Here is a 26,868-nt window from a genome sequence, read left to right as displayed (position 1 = left end):
GGGCTGCAGACTACAACACCAACAACCAAATTAAAAAAATCATAGAGAGAGGGGAAGAGATAAGACAGAGAGAGGGAGGCGATGGTGGTTTCATAGTGGAGTTTGTGGTGGTGGTGGGGGTCTGAGATGGTTGTGGACCGATGGTGGCTGAGATCGCAGAGAGAAAGAGAGGGAAAAAGCTGGGATCGAATGGATATAGTGGGAGTGGTGGCTGGGTAATTGGGTATCAAAGACTTAAAACATATGTGGTGTGAGATTTTGGGCTTGACTAAAAAAAACACAAAACAAAAGACACAAAACAAAAGGCCTAAAACAAATATAAGACAAAGGCCCAAAACAAACATGAGTCAAGAGGCCAAAAAAAAACATGAGGACCCAGTAAATAGATCGAAAAAAGAAGAACATGTTTCTGCACATCTGAAACCAGATAAGAAGAAAAAGTAGAAAAGAAGGAGATATGGTATTGGTACAAATCGGTATACCGTTGGTATGGATATATCAATACCGTTTTGATCATGTTTTTAACTTGTACGGTATAATATTTATTCTGATACTGAAAAATAAAAAAAATATATATCATACCGATCGGCACGATATCGAGACGGCATCGGTATTTTTCGGTAAATCAACAAAAAAAACCCAGCCCTAGTCCTCTTGGTGTTATGTAATATTTGTTATTCAAGAATATGAGTAAAAGATGAAATATGGTTCGTAGCCCTTTTAGCACTTTTTAGGTGTAAGTAGAATTACACCTAAACCATTTGATTATTTGATACAGTTAGAATTGAAATAACCAAAAACAATAACGAACACAAATATTTACTAGTACAAGTACAAATAAATATTATATATACAATTCATATGAATGATCATATTATTGAAAAGCTAAACAAATTCAATTCTTTTACCGCACAAACCAAAAAGTAAAATATAAATAAAAGATATTTTTCGGTTATCATTTCCAATATTTACAAACACTATAATAGAAGCTTAATTTCATTCTCATCCCCAAAAAAAAAATATCATGAGAATTACATTCTCAGTAACCCATTAATTCTACCAAACGGGTTTGGACTTTGGAGCTAGGGTGTCCAAACAAATATACTGCCACTGTACGTTCTACTAATTAATTAACATGCAAGCCCACTATAATTTATATATCATTGCACTTAAAAGCCATTAATTATAGAACAAATTTCACTTTGCACCCCTGTAGTTTGCTCAAATTGTCAAATTGCTCCCTCAGGTTTCAATTTTGGCAATTTAAAACTCAAGGTTTAAAATAAAAAACAATGTGGCTCCTCAGTAAGTCTGACTGTTACATTAAATACTTATGTAGCACATGTAGAACCCACAATTAATGTCTGCAACCATCATAAGGGCAATTTCGAAAACGTTCATCTTGCAAGAGCACAGAAAAGACAAATGATCATGTGGTTGATCTTGTTGGCTTTCTGGGTTGTGATGGTAGTGCTGCTTTGTTATATACTTGATGAGCGGAAATACTATTAAGAAGTCAACAATTAAATTTATTTAAAACAATTAATCATCAATAATTAACTATATGGGTCTCACATGTGCCACATAAGCAATATTTAACCTTTAATTGTTGAGTCAGACTTACTGAGGGGCCACATTGTCTTTGATTTTAAACCTTGGGTTTCAAATTACCAAAATTGAAACCTGAGGAGTAACTTGACAATCTGAACAAACCTCAGGGGTGCAAAGTAAAATTTGCTCTTAATTATATATAACCAATTAAGTAACCAACAACCATTAATCATATATCTCCCGCCACCGCCAAATTAAGGTCACTCACTTAGCCACCATGCCAACTCCAAATTAATGATTATCACTGGCTATACCATAATACCTACACAGCTACACCTAACCACACACACACACACACCTATATATATATATATGAGAAGTGCTCTAAAATTAACTAGTTAGTAAGTTAATACGAAGCTAACTATGTTTTTAGGATTACCACATAACTAATTTCATAATCCGAACCGTCAATTATTTAGGTCATACTTCAAAGATCATCATTGCAAAAAATTAACTAAATCGGAAATCATTTAGTCATTTAATTTAGATTAAATAAATATACGATCAGTGTTTTCAATAAAAGCATATAAATAGTTGTTGTTATAATCAAATGACTAAATGACTTCCGATTTTGGAAATTTTTTACAAGGATAATCTTTGAAGAATGAACTAAAAAATAGACGGTTCAGATTTTGAGATTACATTATGTGCTGAGCCTAACAGAGTGACTAATTTTATATTAACTTACTAATCAGTTAATTTTAAAGTATTTATATATATATATATATGTATATATATTGCGACTATTCAATTGACCTTGTTTAATTTGGTTCACATATCCAAATTCAATAGGTGGAGTTCTCATGGAATACTATAGTAAAGTGTGACGTCCAATAAATATTTGTTGAGAAAGGGCCGGCCGGCTAGCCAGTGGATCCAAATGCATTCTCAGTCCATGTCATATTAATAAAGAATTTGGTCGATCATGTTTGCATGTTTCGCTTTATTCCCACACTTAGATATCACAGTAATAATTTGTATATTAATTAATTATATGAATGGACTAAAAGTCAGTGATGATCGAGCTCGTTTGCCGACTGCCATATCCTTGTCTTGGGCCACTGAAAACACAGCAAACTAAGAGTCGCATCCATGGCAAGCCTGCTATATATAATATATGTCATGACCTTATCGTTTTGTTTTCTTCGTATGTCCGAATTCACAATGTCCCACTAAGATATTGGCACTTTCATTTTGGAGTACCCGAAGAAGATCGATCTATATTATCACTTTTTTTTTTTTTAAGTAAAAACTAATGTACTTAATTGAGTGATCGGCTTAATCATATATCATAGTATCATACATATGAATTAATATAAGAGTTACGTGTAATGTAATGACGCTTAGTTATTATATAGATAAAACAGCCGGGTATATATGTATAATAAAATTAACTTTTACATGATTACTACCATTACAATACGTATTGTCTAAGTTTTTGATGAAAAAAATTAAGTTTCTCACAAGTAACAATTTTTTATTGTACGTCTTTAATTATAGACAATGAAGTTGTTTTGTGATCGCAATTCGCAACATGTCACGTTTGGGTTTTTGTGATGAAAATTTTGGCTGGCAGCTGGCCATAGTAAAAAATAATCTTCAATTTCGACCCTTTAAAAAGTGGGTGACAATTTCTTAGGCATTTGCAAAAGAAATGCCATGATCACAGTCACAGATGTGTTATAGCAACGACAAAAAGTGTTTCGCAACAAAGGATAGTTACCTGATGTTGTTTTACTGTGTAGAAAGATCTTCATTTAAATGTATATGATTTGTTTTTCTTTTAATTTATTTGGCATGTGATTAATTGATGGGAATTGAAAACCAAATTAATATGTCGTCCAAAAGGGGTTCTTACTTTTCGCTAATTGTTTAAATTTTCTTATTTTTTAATTTAATTTTTATGTTTAATTTACTTATTTTATTAATTCCTCAGGCCCTTAATTGACATGGTAGAAAATATAAATGGATAATATTAAAACAAGGAATAGCAAATTACATTTAAATCAATAAAACATTTCAATATTACATAATGATCAATGTAAATTTTCTTTTCCCACATAGGTCAATGAGTTTTGAAATTATATCTCATTTAACTAAGCTCAATTTACTTGATGATGTCATGTATTTTGGTGCATTGGAAAATACCAATTTGCCCTTTTTTTTTTTTATTACTTATGGGCGTAAAATTATGACGTTGTCTTTAATTTAATTTAGGGTATAAAATGAAGTGCATGGTATATAAATGAGGTTTAGGGTTATGGAGCTTATGGTTTAGAGTTTAGGTCTCGGATTTTGGGAAGCTAAATCCTAAGTTGTTTTGTTGCGTAGCAGTCAAAAACAAACATAAAACAAATCTAAATATGAATAATAATGTATGTTTATTAATTTATTTTAATTCATATTTTTTCATTTTGATCAATAGTGACTAAAATGAAATTATGAGAAAGTGCATTGATTAAAATGTAATTGTGAAAAGTTGTATTGATTTATTTGTAATTAGCCTTAGAAAATACCAATTTGTCCATTCCTTTTTTTCATTATTTAGGAGCGTAAAATTATGACGTTGCCCTTAATTTAGTTTAGGATATATAAATGAAGTGCATGGTATATAAATAGGATTTAAGGTTTAGAAATATGGTTTATGGTTAGAATTAGGGTTCTGGAGCTTATGACTTAAGATTTAGGTCTCGGGTTTAATCCGGGAGCTAAACCTTAAGTCGTTTTGTTGCGTATATAGCAATCAAACACAAACCTAAAACAAATTTAAATTTAAATAGTAATATATGTTTATTAATTTATTATAATTTATCTTTTTTCATTTTGGTCGGTGAGTAAAATAAAATTATGAAAAAGTATATTAATTAAAATGTAATTATGAAAAGTTTTATTGATTTATTTGTAATTAGCTCTATATTATATGCATCGGAAAAAAAATTCCATAAAAAAAACTCTGAATAGTTAGTTAGGACTTAGGAGTATTAGCAACAGGCAATAGAACTAGAAAACGATCATTAAGTGCTTTTCTGAATTTTGTTTTCTCTAATAAGATTATAAGACCCTAGTTTTTGTCTTCACCTAAAATTACCACTGAATCTTCCGTTATATATAGGAGCCATCTTTTAAAAGGTTTATTGACCTTTTGGATAATTTCTAAGGAGCCACAACTCCCATCGTTCACTGTTTTCATCTATTAGAAAAGTCAATTATACTATGATGATATATTATGAAGCCTTATATTGTTTTTCAATCATAGAATACAGGAACGATGATTACATATAGAGTGCCAATACAGGTAAATTTTTGGGTTAGCTCAAGTGGTGGGTGTGTATAAAGTAAGGGTTATGATTACGCTAAGTCCAAGGGTCGATTCTCTCTGATATAACAAAAAAGTATATATAACCATTGAATTTACGCCACCCTTGGTGAGATGCACGTTACACACCCTTAGGTGCTGTAGATTTGGAATCATATGTGTGTAATCCATGGCACCACTTAGAGCATCTTTTGGAATCTATAACAAACAACGGGCAGCTCCCAATTTTTTTTTTTCAACTAAAAACATGTACACATGTTGAAATAGAACCTGAATTAGAAAGAACCTAATAATCTTACCCTTGGTGTTTGATGAGCAAGAAATAGATAGAAACTGAATTAATTCTTAGACCGATTGTGATTTAAGACATGCCCACGCCATAATAACATGGCACATCTATGGCCAATTTTGCAGCAAGTAGACACAATTCCCTAACTTTAATTGTTCTGATATGTTAGCATAAGCAATCTTGCACAAATCACATGAATCTTGCAGAAAAAAATTATAAAAAAAGAAAAAAAATATTGGTCTGCTACATACAATGGTGCCGGCAACGTTTGTAGTTGTGGAGGCCATGGGATGAGAGCTCAAAGTCTTCAATGGAGACAGCTAGCATTCCTCATTTTTTAATAAGTTGGGATACAAAGTGGTATTTGTAGCATTATTGCCATGTAGCATGATGTTATTAATTTATTTAAATTATAATATTTGTACATTTATTAATGTTTAAATTATACACAATAATTTTTCCCATCTATGGGGGAGGGTCAATTTTACTTCGTGGTCTGCATTTGGAAAGGCCTAACCCAAAACACTCATTATAGACTTTGCATTTTTTTAAGTTACATGTTTTGGGCTTTTGTCGCATGTATTGGGCTCCTTTCCGTTTGCCATTATGGACTTTGCCTTGTATTAAGTACATGTTTTGGGTTTTTGTCCTCATCATGGATTTAATTAGCTTTGTTACAAATTAGATCTTGAGTCAACTTATGTTTACTTAAGCATGAATGTTTTTATCTTATACAACATTGTTTAAATTAGAGACGAATTTTGAGTAAAAGGGAAGATTATAATGACCATTGGATTAAATTTGTAAGTGCTAAAATTATTAACTCATTGATTTGTTTTATTAAATCTAATTGTTAAGTGTAATAAGTGTTCATTGGTATTCAAACTTGCCCCTAGGTGAACATCACTCTTAAGTCTTATCTAACTGCATCTATAATTGGTGGGCCTTAATATATCATAATCTTAATTTATTTCCTCAACCTCCCTCCCCACTTAAACTAGCCCCAAAAAATTTCCTCTACTATAGTATTACCTCATGGATCCTAACTTTGTTAGCCATCTTTTCGTTTTTTCCCCTCTTCATTAAATCATGACAAGGCAGACACATAAACCAATCTTTAATTATAGAAGTAGCAGAGCATTCAAACTTTCAAACCCCATAATTAGTCCCACTTGATTCGTCAAAGAGGGTAAAATATCATGCATCATGATGGTTAAAACAATAAAGCCCCCAACAACTGAGATAAAGAAACCAAATTCTTAGTATAATGACAGCATAAAGTGGAGGATGCATTTGGATTGAGACAACATAGGCTTCTTTTTTTATTGACCAAGAAAAAATATCGGCTTCCTTCAATTTACCCAACAAAAAAGAAAAACATAGGCTTCTTTCTCATGCTTTTACCGTTTTGATTCACATGTCCTTTACTCTTTTAAAAATGTCTAACAGTACAGGCCACTAAGGTCTAGAACTCTACCACTACTCAAATCTTAAATGCCTTTTCTTTTGAAAACTTCTAAAATTTTTCTTTGAATTGTTCCCGTGTGACCTGCACTTTGGTTCTGGATTCAAGTTTGGATAGCATGCTAATTAGACGAGTATGATGCTATTGTCGTCCCTTTTTTATTTAGGCTTTTGTTCTTTAAGATTAGTCAAAAGAACATGCAAAAGTTGAAGCATTCAACTAAAATCAATTAGTAATAGGTGGTGAGATTTGTAGCATTATATATTGTAAGATAATACTTCACATTAAGAGATAAAATACTCTCAACATAACATATTGTTGGGTGAGATAGATAAATAGAGATAGAGAGAGAGGGTGATGGATGCGGTAGGAAGAATGGGAGAGAGGGAGAGGAGGTTGGTGGATGCGGTAAGGCAGTGGGGTTTGCGCATTTTTCTATTTGTTTTTCATTTTTTCAATCTTTTTATTTTTTTAATTTTATTTTCACTTTTTTTTTTAATAATTTTAAAATATCAAATTTTTAAATAGGACTTAGGATGAATGCACAACTGTGAAATCCAAAGTGCCCTTAGAAAAAAAGTTATGTGGTACCTATGTGGCACCGCTTAAGTAAAATAGGCGAAAATTGTAATCAAATCGGCACATGAGATAAATTATTGGATGGAGCAAAATTTTTGGAGTTAAGTATCACAAGAAATAATAGTAAGGGGATAAAGTGTAAAACCGGTCATAATTTGGATGGTGCATATGTAATTAGCTCTAGTTTTATTAAGCAAAAGTTTAGAGTTTCTAGTTTTTTTTTTTGTTTTTGTGAGTTGGGGAGAAAGGGAATTGAACTTGGGTGTATTGTGGGTAATTCTACAGTCCGTCCAATTGGGCTATCCAACAACTGCAGAGTTTCTAGTTCTTTAAGTCTGATAGAGAGTATAATCCATTAATTCCACACTATGGTCCTCGATAAAAATCCATTAATCCCACACTATGGTCCTCGATAAAAAATAAAAAGAAAATCATTAGGCAAAAGAAAAATGAAAATCTCATCCAAATTTTGATGAAAAAAGAGAGAAAAAAAAAATCTCATAAAAGTTCAATAGAATGAGAATCAAGTGGATGGCAGGTCAAGTGTAGGAGAACTCCCCATGGGGACTCCCTTAGAGGAGTCCATCTCTGAGGTCTCCCTCTGTACGCTGTTAGCGCGTACGATGTGAGTGTGTCGTGTGTGTGTGTGTTTGTGTTTTTCCGCCATTTGAAAATTGAGTTAAAGAAGGAGTGAGAGAGAGCACAGTAGCTGTCTTCTCTTTGTCTGTCGGAGACTGATATTTCTCGTGAACTTCATTTCTTTCTTCTCCGCTCTCTCATTCACTCCCCCAACCGCTCCTCTCGTGCCCTAAACCCACCCACCCACCCACCCCTAATTAATTAAATACCCAAACAAATTAAACCCCAAAAAAAGAATAATAATAATTACAACAATAACAATGAAAAATGCTCTCAAACCCTAAGTTCCTCACTTCTTTCAACCCCAATACGCGATTATAGGAGCTCATGTTCAAGGTAAGGCTTTTTATTTTTGTATTTTTGTATTTTTTTTTTTTTTTATGTGATTCTGATTTTATTGTCGGTGAATTATGGTTCCAATAAATTTGGATAGTTGGGTTTTTTGTTTTGGTGATTTGAAATGGTGGGTTTCTGTTTTTGTTGCGGGCTTGTTGTTAGTTTCGAAAGATCTGTATGAAAAAGACCTTTGATTTACACTAAGCCTGCTTTGCATGGCTGTCTATGCCTGTCTTTGTTGTGAATATTATGGTTTATTGATCCTATGCTTGTGTTTTTTTTTTGGTCAAATCCTATGCTTGTGTTTATGTGCGTGGAAGAAATGTTGGGATTTGTGAAGAGGGTTGTTGTTTCCTATATGTTCTGAGGCAAGAAGGCATATGAATAAGTGACTTTGTTTATCTTCGTATATTCCAAAGTATGGGAATGCCACTTGTGATCGTGACTTTGTTTCTTTCTTGTAAGCCGTATTTGGCCAAGTAAGTGTTGTGCACAGACACACTGGGTGTTGTAAATGCCAAAAGTGTCGGACATTCCAATCTTTTATTGTCTCAGATTACATACTTTTTGAGGATGAAGATCAAATTGGATTTGTTTTATTTTTCTCCCTAGCCCTTGATATTGAAGAAAACTCGAATTAGATAGTTGAGTGCATTAACCCGTATTTGGACCATTCTTGTATTTTAATTTTGTTTGTTAAAATTCTTCACAATATTTCGAATCTCTCTTTAATTGGGGATGGAATCAGATGGGTGAAAAATTTCCTTCACCTTCCACTTTTACATTTGATCCTATATAGATTGGTTTTAGCCTTTTAAGTAATGTTTATGCTAATTGTATTATTTTTGAGATAAAGCGCACATGTCTACTAAATTTAGAAATATAAATTTTGACTTGGGTACAAACTGAAATGCAGCAAGCATGGCAGGCTTTGGATGCTTCACTATGGAATTATTAAAGGGATCTTAGGGGGCCATTTAAGTCTGCAGATCAGTATGGTTCTGGTGAACTTCAGAAGATATGGAGTTCTATTTCCTACTGCTGTGCTCCTCTTTCTCCATAATGCTTTGTCAGAAGTGGGTTAGTGTGAATTAGCAAGGCTACTACTACCTTTCTGTAGTATTTCATTTGATCCATCAAATATGAGTACATTGCAAACTACATGTGAAATTGTCGAATCAACAGAAGTGGATTCTGAGTCAAAAAAGGACGAGAAACATGGAAAGCATTTTATGTTGAAATCAGGAAATAAATATTCTTTAGAGGATGATATTAATCAGCTTTTTCAGGCAATTGATGCTAGAAATTCAGCTAGGGTTTCAGGCCTTAGCAAAGACGCTTTGAGGAAGAGTGCTATGAAAAGGCCAATGAGAGTTAGTTCATCTAAAGCATCAGGCATTGGAATTTCAGAGCCTGTAAGTTTGAAGCAAGCACTGAGAGGATTATGCATCTCTCAGGCATCAGAGATGGCTGCCATGAAGCGACTATCAAGGCCAGGTCGTTCATCAGGGGTCTCGGAAGCAGGAACTATAAAAAAGTGTTACAGGGCAGTGGTAGCCGAGGTCAATGGATCTGGCCTTCCAATGAATGAAGGTAAAGGGAATTTTGTTGAGATCTCCCTTGTACCAGATGCATCAAAAAGTTCTGAGAAGACTTCTGGATCCATTCAACCAGATCCACAGGTTCATCTTTCCATGACTTTGGCTGGTGCACTGATGCCAGATACAATGATGGCCAGATTAGCACCAAAGGATCAAATTGCTCCTTTGCCAACATCAGTTAAGAGTGAGATACTGAAGGGAGAAGATATAAAAGTGGAATCTGCAGATTCTTCATTGAACTTTCATGATAGCAAGAAAATCATGCAGGCAGATGCTGTTGCTTCTATCTCAACTGAGGCTCCAATTAATCCAAATTCAGACAAGAGGCTGCATTCTGCTGCTTCTCTATCTGGTTCCAGCACTGGTAAGGTAAGCAAATCCTCTGGCAGTAGCTCACATTTAATCAAGCCGGTCCTCAGGAGCAAGAACTTTGTTAAGAAAAAAGAAAAGCAGGATTCAAGTTCTGCCTCTAGTAGTTCCAAATCAGATAACCGAAAAGTTGATAATGATTTTGGCTCTAGTACTAGTAAGTTGGAGGACCAGTCGCACAACTGTACTCCAAAGCATGAAAGGGAAGGGAATAGGAAAGATTCTCTGGTGTCCAGCAATAGAAATCTTAGCATAGAAATGAATTCAGGTGTTGTTGACAGAGGTACAAGCAAACCAGATTTCCCTTTAAATTGCAGTAGCAGAATTAAATCTGTAGTGACGAAAGTTGATGAGAGATCAAGATCAAGAGAAAAGGGGGATTTCTCACAAAGCTCAAAAAGTAGCATTGGTGATTATAGCAGCACTACAAGCACTAGTGAGGAGAGTAGTCTAAGTGGGTCTGGTCGTAGCGGCAAGAGGCCTCACATGTCAAGAGACTTGAGATGGGAAGCCATCCATCATGTTCAAAAGCAGCATGGAAGCTTAGGTTTGAGGCACTTTAATCTGCTTAGGAAGCTTGGTTCTGGGGACATTGGGACAGTTTATCTAGCTGAGCTAACTGGGACAAACTGTGTATTTGCTTTGAAAGTGATGGACAATGAGTTTTTGGCTACCAAGAAGAAAATGGTTAGGGCCCAAACAGAAAGAGAGATACTGGAAATACTGGATCATCCTTTCCTCCCTACACTATATGCCCATTGTGTGTCAGATAAGCTCTCATGTTTGGTTATGGAGTACTGTCCTGGTGGAGATCTTCATGTGCTACGGCAAAAGCAACCTAGCAGGAGCTTCTGTGAACAAGCAGCCAGGTGCTCTTTTCTTCATTATTTTTTTGGCCATTCAGGTGCTCTTTTCTTCTTAAGGTCCAGTTTTAGTTAATTGTGCGTGTATTTTTTTTTTTGCTTTGCAAAATAATACAAGGAACTTGGATATGACCAGATGCATACATTTGACATTTTTTCTAGTAGGTTAAATGTTTGTTGTCTTCCCCTGCTCATCTATATCTGGAAAATAACATTTCACAGTTGTTTGATCCCAAGTGATGTACTCTATGTTACAGCTTTTTCTCCTTGAGTTGCCATTTTGACTAATCAGCATAGATTATAATATATAAGGTCAAGCAGTCAACTGTTGGTAAAGATGTGGTGTGGTTATTCTTACTAGAGAACTTTTTCTGACATGTGCACACATGTTTGGTTTGCTAAACAGACTATTCTCAGTTTGGCATTTCAACTTGCGATATATCTTAACCCCACTGCAGTATCACACCCTTTTACTACCAAAAGCGTAGGGTAGGATCTTGATTATTTTATTTTTGATTGATAGCAGTGTTCTGTTAGTTTTAGTAAGCCTTGCTTAACCATTCAAGGTGGAAGGGATTTCTCCTTCCATTGATTTGTAGCCTTGGAGCTATCAGTTGCCTTAGTTTGAGTTGACATGCCTTAGCAAATCTGTAGTGATGCATTTTGGGATCAAGCCTCCTTGGGCTGATATTGACTTTCATCAGCATAATTGTATTCCAGTACTTTAAATATTCGTTAGACTAATTTCATGCCATTGTATCATATCCACAGGTTTTATGTCGCTGAAGTCCTCCTTGCCCTGGAGTATTTACACATGCTGGGAGTTGTGTATCGAGACTTGAAACCAGAAAATATCCTGGTCCGAGAAGATGGTCACATCATGCTCACAGATTTTGACTTGTCACTTAGATGTGCTGTCAATCCAATGCTGCTTAAATTATCGTCTCCTGTTGTGGAGTCTACAAAAAAGATTCCAAGCCCATGTATTGAATCTAGCTGCATTGACCCTTTTTGCCTCCAACCATCCTGGCAGGTCTCCTGCTTCACTCCTAGACTTTTATCTGCTTCTGCAAAGTCTCGGAAAATGAAGTCTGAGCTTGCTGCTCAGGTCAGCCCGCTGCCACAACTTGTAGTGGAGCCAACAAGTGCTCGATCCAACTCATTTGTTGGAACCCATGAATACCTTGCCCCGGAGATCATTAAGGGACACGGTCATGGGAGTGCTGTTGACTGGTGGACATTTGGGATCTTTCTGTTTGAGCTGTTATATGGTAAGACACCCTTCAAGGGATCAGGAAATGAAGACACACTAGCCAATGTTGTGTCAAAAAGTCTCAAGTTCCCAAATACCCCTATAGTTAGTTTTCATGCAAGAGATCTGATCAGAGGCCTCTTAATAAAGGACCCCGAAAGTCGTTTAGGATCGGTGAAAGGGGCTGCAGAGATTAAGCAGCATTCTTTCTTTGAAGGCCTTAATTGGGCATTGATTCGGTGTGCAGTACCACCGGAGCTGCCCAAGTCTTGTGATGTTGGACTTGTTGCACCAGCTGCTTCACAGAAACATGAGACAGAGTGCAAGGGGTTGGAGGGTATAGGAGAGCATATAGACTTTGAGCTGTTTTAGTTAAATTTCATGTGGGGAAAGAGTTGCTCTTCTTTGGAAATTTCTCATCGGTTTTCGAAACTGATAATATAGCTTATAGTGTAAATTAAATGTAACTCAAAATACTGGTGGCTAGTTGTAGAGTATGATATATGAATACTGATACGGTAGCTGAGAGAAATGGAAATCGGAGTAGCATTTTCCTTATGTTTTTCTTTTTGTCTTACAACTCAAGCTGTATTCATGTTTGCGGCACTTCTTGTTTTCCTAGAAGCTAAAAATATGGTGCCTCATCTCCAGAAGATCATATAGAAATTACTTCTGTTTTTCCCCGAGTTGCAATATCCAATTTAGCCCTTCTCTACAAGGTTGTAAACTATTTAAATTTCATGGAGTCTGGTGTTAAATGCTGCAGACAGGCTACTGTCATTGTTTTTATTTTCGTTTTTATTTCTCTGTCACAAGGGAGGCTAAAGAGGGGGAATTCGAATGTTGGTTTTGGATGTTGGTAAATGTTTTCTTCATTGTCCGAGAAGGATAATGATTCTGTTTGGGAGTGTTTTTGTACAGCTTTTGTAGTGTTTTTATTGGAAGTTTCTATAAAATTTTATTAAAAACACAAGTATTTATTTGTAATTTCTTGAATAAAAAATAGTTTTCTCCTTTCCTGCTAAATGCTATAGAAAACATTTTTAATTATCTAAAAGTGTTTTTTGCATTATTAAAAGCACTACCAATACATCCACAAGCTTTTTCAACAATGTTTCTAATGATCAGTATTCTTTTTCGTTTTTTTTTTTCTATTATATTTTAGTGCATTTTTTTTTTGGACTAAATATTTTGGTGCTAAGTGTTTCTATATTCTATACCAGTACCACCAAGCCTGAACTCAATCCACAGAACATCAATTATCAAACCTGGCCCAAAAGTCAATTCTGAGGCCTTTACTATAACCAATTCAAGTAACACAACGCAACAAAGCTCCCATTTCCAAGATATAGTGATACACACATATATTTTCTCCACACTCCCTGGAGAAATGAGGCCATTGCATAGTAGAGTAGCAACCCCTCCGAATTTACGGTTTTGCCATTCCCCTAACCACCTCTCTCTAAAACCCTCATTTCTTGTTCTTCTTCCACAATTCCCATCCCTACAAAACTCAACCTTCCATTCAAATTCCCTCAAGTCCAGTACCTCTTTCTCATCTGGGTCTGCGTCCAAAGCACCAATGGCAGCTTCTACACCATCAGCAGAGGCAGAGACCAAACCGTTCTCTGTTCTCTTCGTGTGCCTTGGCAACATCTGCAGAAGCCCAGCTGCTGAAGGAGTCTTCAGGGACTTGGTCAAGAAAAGGGGTTTGGATTCCAAGTTCAAGATTGACTCTGCTGGCACCATTGATTACCATGAGGTAGGAAATTTATTCAACTATATAACTCCTGTTTTACAGTTTTTAGTTGCTGAGAAAAACATAGGAGAGTAAAGGAAAATGGAAGTCACAAAGCCAGGCTGCCAATATTTCATTTCATTGTAGTATGTTTTTTTTTTTAATAAAAAAAATAGAATTTCTGTTTTTCAATTGTATTTATTGGTGTTATAGGGTAATGAAGCAGACCCAAGAATGAGGGCAGCCTCTAAAAGGCGTGGGATTCAGATAACTTCCTTATCGAGGCCAATCCGGCCTTCGGATTTTATAGATTTTGATCTTATTCTTGCCATGGACAACCAGAACCGAGGTGGGATTATTTTATTTGGAACCCAAGAATCATGATATGGGTTTAGCTTAATTTTCTTGCAAATTTGGATCATCCCTCTGCATGCTTTTATACTCGAATTATCAACATATTTGTAAATGTGTATTATATTTGATTAACTTGCTGTGTTGATATTGGCTGTAGCTGATATAATAGAGGCGTTTAATAGGTGGAAATTTAGAGACCCTCTTCCTGAGGATGCTCATAAAAAGGTTTGCAGTTAGTTCTTAGTTTAAGGATGATATCATGGATTGGTATGGTTTTGATTATTTTGTGTTGTATGGTTATTGATAATGCAGGTTAAGTTAATGTGTTCTTATTGTAAGAAGCATGATGAAACGGAAGTACCGGATCCTTATTATGGTGGACCACAAGGTTTTGAGAAGGTAATACATCTTTCCCTTTTAATCATCACTTTTGAATTATTCTTCTCATGAGTAATGTTGAATGCGATGGAAATTTAATGAAATTATCAAGGATGGAAGCATTACATTATACTAGCATGTATATATGACATGCCTGCTGGTGTTCAATTTGCTAAAAGTTTTGCATCAAACCTTGTTAAGCATGTTGTACAAGTCAAAATTACTAGAATATAATTCAAACTAATCCTTTAAATTCCCCCTTTCCAGTTTCTAGTCACTAAATGTTATTTTTCTTTAGTATGTGCAGGATTTTGAATTGAAATGTTCTGTTGTCCTCTAATCTCTGAAATCTTTAATCAAGATTAGACAAAGTTTAATGACACTATCGATACATTGGGTCCTTTAGGTCTATAATTTTGCGTTAGTCAGCAAGCCATCCCGAATTCCTGCATTTAAAACCAGTTAACCATTATCACATGCTAATAACTCTGGTACTTTTATAGTTGATACTAATTATGAAATATCATGACGTTGCAGGTTTTAGATTTACTTGAAGATGCATGTGAATCATTGCTGGACAGCATCTCGGCCGAGAACAAACACATTTTGGATTGTTAAACTAAGGGATGAAAGCCAGTTGATCCATTCTCACGATTTGGGTTGATCAGCAAGATGTCCATTGTTGCGTAATACTTCTTGTTAGTGATCTAAAGCAGTTTTTTGTTCATGATGTGAAGCAGCTTTTAGTTTGTGAGTGAAGCCATTAATGTTATCCACATTGTCATTTGTAAGTGAAAGGTAGCTTCAAATGGATCTCTTGCTATCTTCACAATCCTCATTGTAAAAAAATTGTTGCATTACTTGATTTAATCAATGTTTCATGTCACTGGAATATGGGTGTCATACATTTAAGTTGAGTTGTTTAACCTGACAAAATACAAAAATGAAAAGTTACTCTCTCTTTCTCTCTAGATCTTCCATCCATATTATAGGTTCACTAATGTTCATTGCAGATTGAGCCAAGGAGTGAGCCACTTTGTTGGTCTCTCTTGGGCTGTAAATACATTTTGCATTTTTGCTGAACTCATCAAAATTATGAAAAATCTCACATCTTTGGCACCTGTCATGCTTACTTTCTCTTGAAAGGTTACCTCTTTGTGCATCACTTTCAAGCTTCATGGCATGGAACCCCAGATCTCTTGCTGACTTCAAGCCCTCTATCTCTCATCAAAATCTTCAAGCCCTTTATCATACCAAGTAGCTCAGTTACCAAAGCTAAAAAGATTTTGTCCTCGCAAAATTTCAAACTCATAGTTGTGGGTGGAACTTGGAGAATCCAAGTAAAATACCATTTGATCCGAGAGGTCCAAATGAGTCCAATGCCCATTTCTGCTCCTCACAGTCACAAGCAACCTAGGAAATTCTTTATAACTCAACAAATGCCCAAGTGAGTGGCCAAAAAAAAAAAAACAAATGCCCAAGTGACAGTTCAAACTGAAAACGATGTTGCTGTGACCTCGGTCTCCTTCTGTAGCTTCCTCCATATCGAACTGTAGATTGACTCCAGGTTTTGGGGGTCTAATGCATAAATAAGAGAGCAAAAAAATTGAAATTTCTTACTCTTCCCAGTGAAACAATATATAAATTTCTACCATGTCTTCTCTCATTCTCAGTGTTGTACCTGTGATTGTTACTATTAAATCATTCTTGCTTCGCTCCATCTGAAATTTTGGTTCAAACCACTTGTCAACAAACAGAATTTAGTTTAGAGTTTGATCTCCTCCAATGTGACAATAATAATAAAAAAAATGTCATAATATAATTATGCCACATCATTGGTAAGGAGGAGCTAGACGGGTGAGGAGCCCAAATACCACAAATGATTTGTCAAAGCTACAGCGACCATTCACCATAACCTTTTATCCAGACAAAAAGAAGAAGAGGTTGTCATCCAACTCTTTGACTGTCATCTCTTATATTTGACTTCCATATCACTCTCAATCTCAATTTTACAGCTTCTTAGTTTTGGGTGTTAAAAGCGATTTTAAATTGTAACTTATTTTTTTTATGAAAAAGAAATTGTATGGACCACATTTCCAATTACACATGTGAATCTTTGTCCCAAAATCTTAATTTTAAGTTTTTGGGTTAGTTCAGATGGCGAGAGAGGACGGAAAAATAAATTAAAATTAGAATAAGCAGAGACTTCTAAAGATATACACTAAGAAAAGAAACATCGTTGGTTTCTATTGTAAGACATTGGTGAATATTGTAACATCATAAAGAGGGAAAAATCTATTCATGCTTCTAGGCTAATCTTTGTATGCCGGGCCAGTCTCAGCCTTTGTGTTTTTCTTTTCATACTATCACAATTATTCTATTATTCAAGTTTGAAACACAATTGATATTAAAAAATAGGCTTTTTTTACCTAAATACCATATGGACTATAGTATAGGGGGTGTGCTCTCATACTACTCAAACTTTTTTTTTGGGTCAATTTATCACTTGAAGTATCAATATACGCCAATGTGGCACATGTCATCCATTTCTGTCAATTTTTCTGTTAACTTGGAGGGTAATATTATCAATTCATATTATAAAATATTTGGAAAACAAAACAAAAATCTAAATACACTTAAAAACGAAATCAGTCAACCCACCCTCACCCCCAATGCCTACCCATCTCTGACAATGCCGGCCTCCCTTCCTCTCCTTCCCTCTCTCTTCTTAATTATACTTAAGGACAAACTAATAAATTTGAGAAAAAAGTTGATGATTTAACAGAAAAATTAACTGTAGGTGCCACATTGGCACATATTGATACTTTAAGTGATAAATTGACAAGAAAAAAAATTTAGGTGGTACGAGATGACACTTCCTATAGTCAGGTGGTATTTGGGTAAAAAAAGCCTAAAAAATAAAGGTGAGGATTGCATCACTGTAGTTTGAATACATCATACCAAAGTTGACATGTACTTAACTATTAATCATTCAAACCTTATTTTTCAAAAAAATTTATAAAGTACATAGAATTGGCTAACTCAAGATTTACTAATTTTCATGGGATAAAAAACAAGATTTACTCATTTTCATCAATGTATCAGCAAGTTCACTAAAGAAGATTGAATCCAGTTCAAAACAAGAAGTATATATTGGATATTACTTGGACACAAGATCATCATTTTTACAACTCTTTACAGTGTGAAAACTAAAACTGTGTTCATAAAAATTGCCGTATATTAAAGCAACTGTACAATGATACTTTATGAAATGAACTTCGTCTGTTGTACTTGAACTAATTCAGACCTCAGCCCAATGCTTCAATTCATTAGTGGCCGCATCGTTCACTTAAAAATGTTTGATTGAATTCTCGATCAGCCAGATCCCTCTTTGCTTCATACTAAAATCCGTTTTTCATACTAAAATCTGTTTTTTCCAACTACGTTTCCTTCTCGGGTTGGAACTTATCATGCAAGAAAATGCATTTACAAGCTCTGAATCCTCTTCATTCACAAAGTTCTTTGCTGCGCTTGGGTTGGCGAGGAGGAGCTTCGCTACAAGATATCCAGCAATTGACCAAGTTTGAAACATCTGTGCCTGTTTTCCAATAAATCTTGCTCCCTTGGTGTCATAATATTCAGGCCACTTGTCAAGCGATAAGCGCTTCTCAGCAAGCTCGATAGCCTTCGATGCGATGGCTGGTCTATTAAGCTTTATGCATGCCACAGTGAGCTGAAACAATCCCAATGGTTGTGTTAATCACCACTCAAATAACCAGTTACTGCTAGATTCCAAGGTAAATACAATTATCCAACAGTGCAAAGCATGATTGCGGGAAATACGGGAATTACAGCCTTCACTGAAGTTCAAATAAAAAACTTACCTGCCAGAGCAATGTTGGCCAAGAACCTCCATTATGGTAAGACCAGGGACTACAACATAAAAATCAAGGATATGAGTTAGGAAACAGGAGAAAGAAAACTTCAAAATTCAAGGTAAAGGCATTACGTGTTTTTGGGATCGCTGCCTGTGATGAGTTGCCATTCCCGGCCTTCAAGAGCAGGATAACATATTTTAAACGGCATATCTGCCACTAATTCATCCCATTTTGCTTCAATAAGATCCAATATAGCATGTGACTGATCCAACGTTGTAAGACTGCTTACAATTGACCATAAGTTTCCCAGAGAAAAGAAACGAAAGTCCATGTGAGCAGGCTGCAGGTTTCCAATCAGATACCCTCCTTTACTGGGCATAAAATCCACCAGCCAGGATGGAATCTGATCTGGGTAGATATTGAACTTATTAACAGCATCATATGAGTATTCCTCTGTCTTGTATCGGTAAATTTCATTGAGTTTTCTCATATCAATCCAGTAATATTCCCTGATATGGAAAGATAGGGCAACTAGACGATTGTTAAGTGCTCGCATAAGGTCAGCTGATGCATCCTCCGGAGCAAGCATCTCACGTGCACAAAGTAATGCTGAATAAAACAGTGCCTACAAGGACAAGCATCAGTGACATGCAACATCATATAAATGAAGCCACACAATTATTAAACTGAAAGATAAGCTTCTGTGCCCAAATAAAACCTCCCTCTCTGATAAAAAAGACTATTAGTTCCAGTGTTCTTTTATAGTGGTAAATGAATGTTGACTTGTGATTATTATCATTACAGAACAACTTTGGTTTCCAGGATTCAAATTTAAAGTGTACCTCAACATATCAATATCTAAAAGTAACATATAAGAGCATGTCTGATAACACAAAACTTGATTGTTGGCTGGAGAAAGAACAAAAAAGTCATTTTTCGTAGTTGATCTTAGCATATATTATACCAAAACACATGGCTCAAACAGTAGGTTCCAGAAGTCCAATTAAATGGGGGCATTAGAATCTTCCATTCAGATATCAGCATGAGAATAGGTGATGCTAATCACCAAACACTGTTTTGAAATCTGCTCAGGCGGTTCATTGATATCCATTATCATCTTAAGCAGCAATAAGTACACCAAAAACATATAGCTATTTCAGATGTGTTACTAATCCATTATTGCATATCGCTTTAGATATTTGCATAATTAAATTCATTCATTTGATTTTTGCATTCCAAGGTTGTAACGGTCAATATTTCTTATGGGGAAACTTAAAATTATGGAAAAAGAAAAATAGGGGCAGCTATTTCCTGTGATTCAGAATTACTGCTCCTTATGATTGTACTGGTAAAATAAATTTATTAGTTTATATGAAATGAAAATTTAAGCTTCTCTAACAGTTCCTGAACCTCCATAATATTAGGGTCCAAAAGCAGAAGGGCATGCAGATGACACAAGTCCAAAGCGAGGCATGCTAACTTCTTTAAGAACAGAGAAAAAGCAGAGATAGAAAAATGGGAAGCACCACGATGACTAGCAAAGTTGTAGTAGGGATATATAAACAAAAGGGGATTTACTCTAATAGTATTCACTAGCAATAAGCAAGAAAATAAGGGATCTGAACATCATAGTACATACACACAAGGAGATGAAAGAACTCATCTGAAAGGCACTTATGATCATGAACAATTAATAAAAGGTACTTACTTGAATCTCCAAAGGATGACCATGAATTCCCATTCGGCGATCTATCATGCAAGAACCATCTGTGACCAATAATGTTGGAAACATATCAAAACCATCAGCAAGACACAGCTTTAAAATCATTTTTATCCCTGTTTGCACATCAACTCTTTCCTGCACTGAAAGATCTCCAGAGCATTTTCCATAAGCTCGTAACAATATAATCCACCATAACCCTGACAGAAAGATCATTAGTCATAGAGTCATTAGCGATATGATCCACTTGCATTATGAAATATTTAAATGTTAGTGCCTCCATAATGTTGTCCTCCTCTCTTTCTCCCTATTCTATTTCTCTCTTCCTATTGGTTCTGCATCATAAACATTCAAAAACCAGATACATTTTCAAAGAGAAATTATAAGATAGAATGAACTTCCTACCAGAGTCAACTGGGGCAACACGACCAATAGCAGCTTCACCAAAGTCAGGATCTAATACATCTTCGGTTGCAAAATCATCACCATCAAGTGGAACAGTGCGAACCTTGAAACTAGCAGGCATCAGTCCTTGGCCAGGACTATAGCAATCCATGGTTTTCTCCCAGCTCTGTAATAAAAAGGAGTGTGGTTCACTAGAATGGCAGAAACAAGGTAAACTAAGTACAATGAAAGTCAGTATCTGTAACAGAATTCATGCTTCCAAGGGAGCTTCCAGATAATGGGCCCTCTCTGAGAATGAAATATTATGTGTGTGACTAAGAATGAAATTAATGTGTGTGATCCAGATATTTCTAATGCTAATCTGTTAGAAGCCAAAGTATTCATATGGAGTCAAAACATTTGGTGTGTAGACTTTAAATAAGGAAGAGAGAAAGACTTTCTTATCATAAGCTGTGTCAGTTTTGATTATAGAATAAAGTTCCATTTTGATACCCAGTTCTATTGGAGTGGGTTGTTCTAGTGTGCTGAGTCCCACATCGGTTGTGTATTGGATCAATTGGAAATATATAAGGTGATTACAGAGAACTCCATCAGTGACTAGTCCTTTGGGATATCATGTTGATATGGTGAGTCCTAACATTATATCACCCAATTCTATTTGTGTGTGGATTGTGCAAGCATGTGCTGAATCTCATATTGGTTATGTGTTGGGTCCATTTGGACAATATAAAGTGATTATGAAGAGCTCTCTTAGGGACAGCCCATTTGAAGTATAACAACGACCTGTGAGTGTGTCCCCTATGTAATAACATTAAGTCATAACATTCACGTCTGAAACCAAACTTATAAGCAAAGCATTTACATGACAATGCACACTCGACTAATTGAAATGTGTAATAATAAGGGGACTTTCAGATCATAAATACGTAACTAAGATAGGGTTTTCTACTGGTTATATTGAAAGTGGAAAACCAACTATAATAAATTTCTAAGCAAATTTGTGAGAAAAAGAGGAGAAAAAAGAAACACCTGACTACATGGAACTAAAAAATGAAAAAATATATATATATATATATATATATCACATTAACTCAATTCAAATTGTGGATTTGGTACTCAAATAAGAGATTATTTTACCTGCAACTGAAGGGTATGAAGAATGAAGTTCCGCACAATATCATACTCCCCTTTTAAAAGGAAAGCTATCCCAGAAGGTATGAAGTCACGAATAAAAACCTGATCATAGTTCAGAGTACTAGTAGAGCTTGGATCATTAGCAGCAATGGTTCCGATAGGATTGTTACAATAATAGACCATGGAGTTCTTCAGTAAATTCCATGCTTCTTCCTCCATCAAATTGGTCCCAACCTTCTGTGTATGATCTTTATCTTTTCCAGCTGCAGCCGGATTACCATTTGACCCAAATCCTCCCTTTTCATTTCTCAGTTGTTGATCCACCTTGAATTCATCAGTACCTGGACTAGTTATACCATTAGGAGGAACTGATACTGCTTTATCTGATTTGTTCACTAACAAGGTCCTATGCTGATCTTCTGCCGTTAGCCCTCTAAAACTTTCTGCCTGTTGACATTTGCAACTCATAGAATCCAACCTACTAACATTACTTTTTCTGTGAAAAACACCATTGGTACCCTGCAACGCACATGTCCTCCTGCAATCCTGTGAAATTCTTGAATTTTTATGCACTTGGGTACACACCAAACTTCTTTTCTGTGTATTATTTACACCCGATACTCCATTTCTATTGCTTAAACTTAGATCAAAAGAGCCAAGGCGACGTAATGCCCCACATAGAACATGTCGAGCACCTTCCGTACTAGCCATTGAGCACAACGTAGACAATTTAATTACTTCAAAACCCCTTATTTAAACCTCTGATGATGAAATCTTGATTAAGTATACCTCTTGTCTTAATTAAGGTACCTACACATCAATCAGCAGCTGAAACTCATGAACTACTGAAATGAACTTTCTCAACAATACTAATTGAGTCTAATTCAATCTGTTTCACCAAAATCTACAAAAATTTAATTATCAAATCGAAAATATTCCACAAACTCGCACATAATCAAACACAGGAATCCCAATACATCACACTAACCAAGCTCAAAAGCATATCCAAATTGAAATTTCTGTTTCTTAGATCCGCTTCATGAAAATTTAGATGATAACAAGAGTTCATATAATATTATATACATGTATATATATGTATGTATGTATAAATTAAGCTTCTTGGCAGAAATATAGATGAAAAAGAAGAGTAAAGCTTCTGATCAATATTAAAAAACAACAACTTGGATTCTTGACTTGCATATATTTCTTCTGCTTTCGAATCTTAACTCAGAAAGCAATCAAACAAGAATCAAAGAAAGTTTGACGAAGCTGTGAGTCTAAAGCGACGATGCTACGCAACGAACCTTGATGAGTAAGCTGAGCTTGTGTTATAACAACGACTTCTTCTTCACCTTTTCCAGAAAGAGAGGAATGAATGAATATATAGTTGGGATTTGTCAATATGCAAAGGTTTAAGGTGGAGGTGCTGCTCACCTCTGTTTTCCTGCCCGAGATACAAGATAATTTTGTCCGGAAGCTAATAGGATTATAGGGATAGGGCTTTTTTCTGTAATTGCTACATATTTTTTTTCTCGCATTCCAATTGTATATCCATTTAATTTAGGGTGCTTTAATTGAAAACATAAAATGAGAAACATAAAATAACCCAAACATTAGCTGGTTCAAAAATTAAGAAAAAACTCAAATTGTTCACTGAACACTCGTAAGGGTGGGTTTGAAAATCAAAAAATCGACCGAACCAAACCAAAAAAGTCAATTTTTGACCAAAAACCAAACCAAAATGATCATCCCTTATATTCGGTTCGGTTTTGATCTTCAGAAATCGTAAAAACCGAACCAAAGGCCTCCATTTGTTGAAAAAAATCTTTTGTGTTGTAATTAATGAATTCATAGTTTCTTTAATTTCTTAGTTGATGCATTGAACTTCCATTTTAGGATGTTCTAGGCTTCAAAAATGACATAAAATAAGACTAGTAGAAATCATCGGCCCCGAACTCGGAATCTCGTGAAATTTAGCAAGCTGATTGGAATTGATGAGATGAACAAAACCAGTCACTTTGCCACTGCCTAAGCGCGTTTTCGGCCAAATTCTATCATTTAAGCCCTAATTAGCATTTTTCATTAATTTCGCATTTTTTTCAACTTATTTCCATTTTTGGCACATTCCTTTTTTTGGCCTTATAAAAGGGACTCTAAATGTTAAAACATGAAAAAAAAAAAAAAAAAAAAAAAAGTGCCAACCCAAACCGATTGAACCAACCGAACCGAAGCGAAAGGGAATCGATTCGGTTGTGAATATTTTTAATGGTGGTACCAAACCGAACAATAAAATATGTATCTGCAACATAAAAAAGACATTTACAACATAACTATATGCAAATGCAAATGCATGATGTATCTGCATCTACTGAGCGCTCGGCGGGCTATCGAGTGCTCGACAACCCTCAATACCTTGTCGAGTGCTCGATAGTATATATTTTTTCACTCTGCGCGTGCGTATATGGACATATTGAGCTTGAACTTAATTTTTTATGTTGTTGGTTTCCAGTTAAAAATCTTTCAAAAATAAAACTTGGGAATAATTTATTATTTAATTTAAGTGTATTTTACCTAGCCAACTAAAATAAGAAAAAAAACTTAACCCACAGTCTACCTGACCTAAAACTTACCTTCGAAGACAAAATTAGTGTTGAACGCCCTCATCAATATTGGTTGAAAATGCCCTAAAAACTGCAAATGCAACTCTAAAATTAGCTCAAAATATAGATGTAGATGCATCTATATCTCAAAAAGCTACAGATGTAAGCTGCAACATCATCTACTGATCGAGCCCTCATCAAGAATGCCGAGCGTTCGACAATCTTTTTTACGCTGACAGACACACGTAGGAGCATAAAATGTCCTTTAGTTTAATTTATTTTAGGTATATTTTCAGTTAAGAAACTTACATTTTTTTGTGCTTGGGAGTTTTTACTATCAATTTAATAAAGATATATTATATAACATATTTTATAACTAACCCTTGAAACGGAAAAATTATTGTATATAATCGATATACTGTCATGTAGTGTAAATAATTCATGTGTTATAATTTAAGTGGACGATATGTTTATACTTATAGGTTATTGTAGAACATAATATTAATAAAATTTACCTATATTATAACACGTGGATTCGTTATACATGACAATATATTTGTTACAAAATAATTTTTCGAAGAAAACAAAAAAATAAATAAAAATAATTTCTCTCATTTCCCACCAACTACTTAGTAAGCAAGGCCTTTTGTTTTATATTTCATTTTAAAATTTTTTATTTAACATATTACCTTTTTACTATTTTGTCCATAATTAATTAAACGGTTTTCTTTATGAATTTTAATTATTCAAGGGAAATTTTGGGTTTTTGAATATTTAACCATAAGACTTTCTGAATGGCCAAAAAAAAAAAACGTAAGGCCTTTTGGCAGATTATATTTGGGTTTTTTTGTTTGTTATAATTCTAAAATTAAAAAATAGCATGATAGACCGGTCCCACCTTAAAAAACACGGTGATAGGCCGGTTCAGTTTAATGAGCCGAGTGCTCATCGCTTTTGTTCTTTTCGTGTTTTACGATGTGGTCACTGTTAGACAGTAACAAATATAGTCACTGTGACACATTGACTATAAGAAGATTGCATAAAATGATGTTTATAGACCTACCTTCTTTGTTTTTTATACATAAACATGTCAAAAACTAATAAACGAACATAAAACACAAAATTTAAGCTTATGGAGTTACATTCACTTGCATTTCAATAGCAATAATTGTTTTTACGAACAATGACTATATTGTAAGTGGCAAAAATTTCACATGACAGTACAATAAATCCAACACTATTCTCAATCTTACTTGGCAATCTATTAGTAAATGTATGCCAATCAACCTAGGGTCTATTAGCATCTTATGGCTTATGGTTTAGCTTCATGCCCAAAGCCTCAAACCTAAACCGTAAGCCAACGCTCAACAATCATAAATCTACGTCCTACAAACACAACCCACCCTCTAATTAGTTGTGGTGTAACATCACAACCACTCTCTAATTAGTGCTAGTGTATCAATAATGCAAAGTCATTCTTGTATTAAGGTGGTACGCATTTTCCTAACAATGTGACAAAGTTTCTATAGAAAAATCTTTTAAATAATCTTATTTAAGGGACACACTGTGAGACTCACTTTGCATTGTAGTTCAATAATACAAACCACCTGTTTTTATCTCCATTCAAAGACCACCATTATAAAAATTTAGACAAATTGAAATCATTAAGACATCTAATTGCAATCGAATAAATAGACAAATTTTGATAAACACTGAACTTATAGGCCCTCACAACTTTGTTTTCAAGCATTTAAATGGTTCATCCAAAATTAAGTACAACTACAACTGTGCAAAAAAGAAAAAATTAAATGATTCGGATTATCAAATTACACTGCAAAGTGCCCTCCATAATGTTATTAGATACAATTATTAAAAAACCCCTCAATGGGAAGCTCCCTCATCATGCGAACTACTAGTTTACTAGTGAAGTGGGGCATAATTGATTAAGGATTTATAGTCAATTTTTTTTTGGCCACCAAGGATTTATAGTCTTTCAAACGATTTTAAGTGATATTTTGTAGAGTTCACAGTTTACATGTTTAGATTTCATAGAGAATTGTCGTAGTTGATATACATACATACATACTTTGTTTACAAGTAGAGTGGTTGTAAGAACGAGAAATCTTCATCCAAATTCTAAGTTATGGGTGCAGCGTACAACTAAAGTTCTTGAACAAAAATGACGAAAATTAGATTATCAATAGCAAAAGAAGGAAGAAGAATACAAACATCACTCTCAAGATTGATTCCAGTTTTCGAAACTGCTATATCTCGCTGACACCGAAGCTCAATTGAATTATTGTGTCTGCATATGTATAATTGCACACTTTGGTCTCTTCAA

At 34.9% G+C, this 26,868-nt stretch overlaps 3 protein-coding genes across 4 annotated transcripts; 2 read left to right on the top strand and 1 right to left on the bottom strand.

Moving 5' to 3' along the window:
* Positions 1–7,926: 7,926 nt before the first annotated feature.
* Positions 7,927–13,200, top strand: LOC147298985 (serine/threonine-protein kinase D6PKL1-like). The gene is made up of 3 exons (XM_086233805.1): positions 7,927–8,235; positions 9,152–11,074; positions 11,840–13,200. Exons 2-3 carry the CDS (start codon positions 9,378–9,380, stop codon positions 12,690–12,692), a joined length of 2,550 nt encoding a protein of 849 aa, XP_086089931.1. The 5' UTR covers positions 7,927–8,235; positions 9,152–9,377; the 3' UTR covers positions 12,693–13,200.
* Positions 13,201–13,636: 436 nt separating this feature from the next.
* Positions 13,637–15,761, top strand: LOC147298984 (protein-tyrosine phosphatase). Of its 2 annotated transcripts, none has more exons than XM_086233823.1 (5): positions 13,637–14,082; positions 14,272–14,407; positions 14,582–14,637; positions 14,725–14,811; positions 15,328–15,761. In XM_086233823.1, exons 1-5 carry the CDS (start codon positions 13,711–13,713, stop codon positions 15,406–15,408), a joined length of 732 nt encoding a protein of 243 aa, XP_086089949.1. In that variant the 5' UTR covers positions 13,637–13,710; the 3' UTR covers positions 15,409–15,761. The 2 variants fall into 2 exon arrangements, with proteins under 2 accessions (XP_086089949.1, XP_086089943.1); XM_086233817.1 differs by having other exon boundaries at positions 13,639–14,082; positions 14,570–14,637.
* Positions 15,762–17,913: 2,152 nt separating this feature from the next.
* On the bottom strand, positions 17,914–23,390 carry LOC147298983 (alkaline/neutral invertase E, chloroplastic-like). Its single transcript, XM_086252501.1, has 7 exons — positions 23,232–23,390; positions 21,931–22,737; positions 20,794–20,959; positions 20,377–20,588; positions 18,800–19,293; positions 18,675–18,723; positions 17,914–18,523 (listed from the first exon to the last, which is right to left on the bottom strand). Exons 2-7 carry the CDS (start codon positions 22,636–22,638, stop codon positions 18,206–18,208), a joined length of 1,947 nt encoding a protein of 648 aa, XP_086108627.1. The 5' UTR covers positions 22,639–22,737; positions 23,232–23,390; the 3' UTR covers positions 17,914–18,205.
* Between the last annotated feature and the right edge of the window lie 3,478 nt (positions 23,391–26,868).

This window comes from Dryas octopetala, chromosome 1 (genome assembly GCF_963921425.1).
Source record: "Dryas octopetala chromosome 1, drDryOcto1.1, whole genome shotgun sequence".
In the NCBI taxonomy this organism is placed as follows: domain Eukaryota; kingdom Viridiplantae; phylum Streptophyta; class Magnoliopsida; order Rosales; family Rosaceae; genus Dryas; species Dryas octopetala.
The sequence above is the reverse complement of the archived record's forward strand: the minus strand, read 5'-3'. Positions and strand labels throughout refer to the sequence as shown.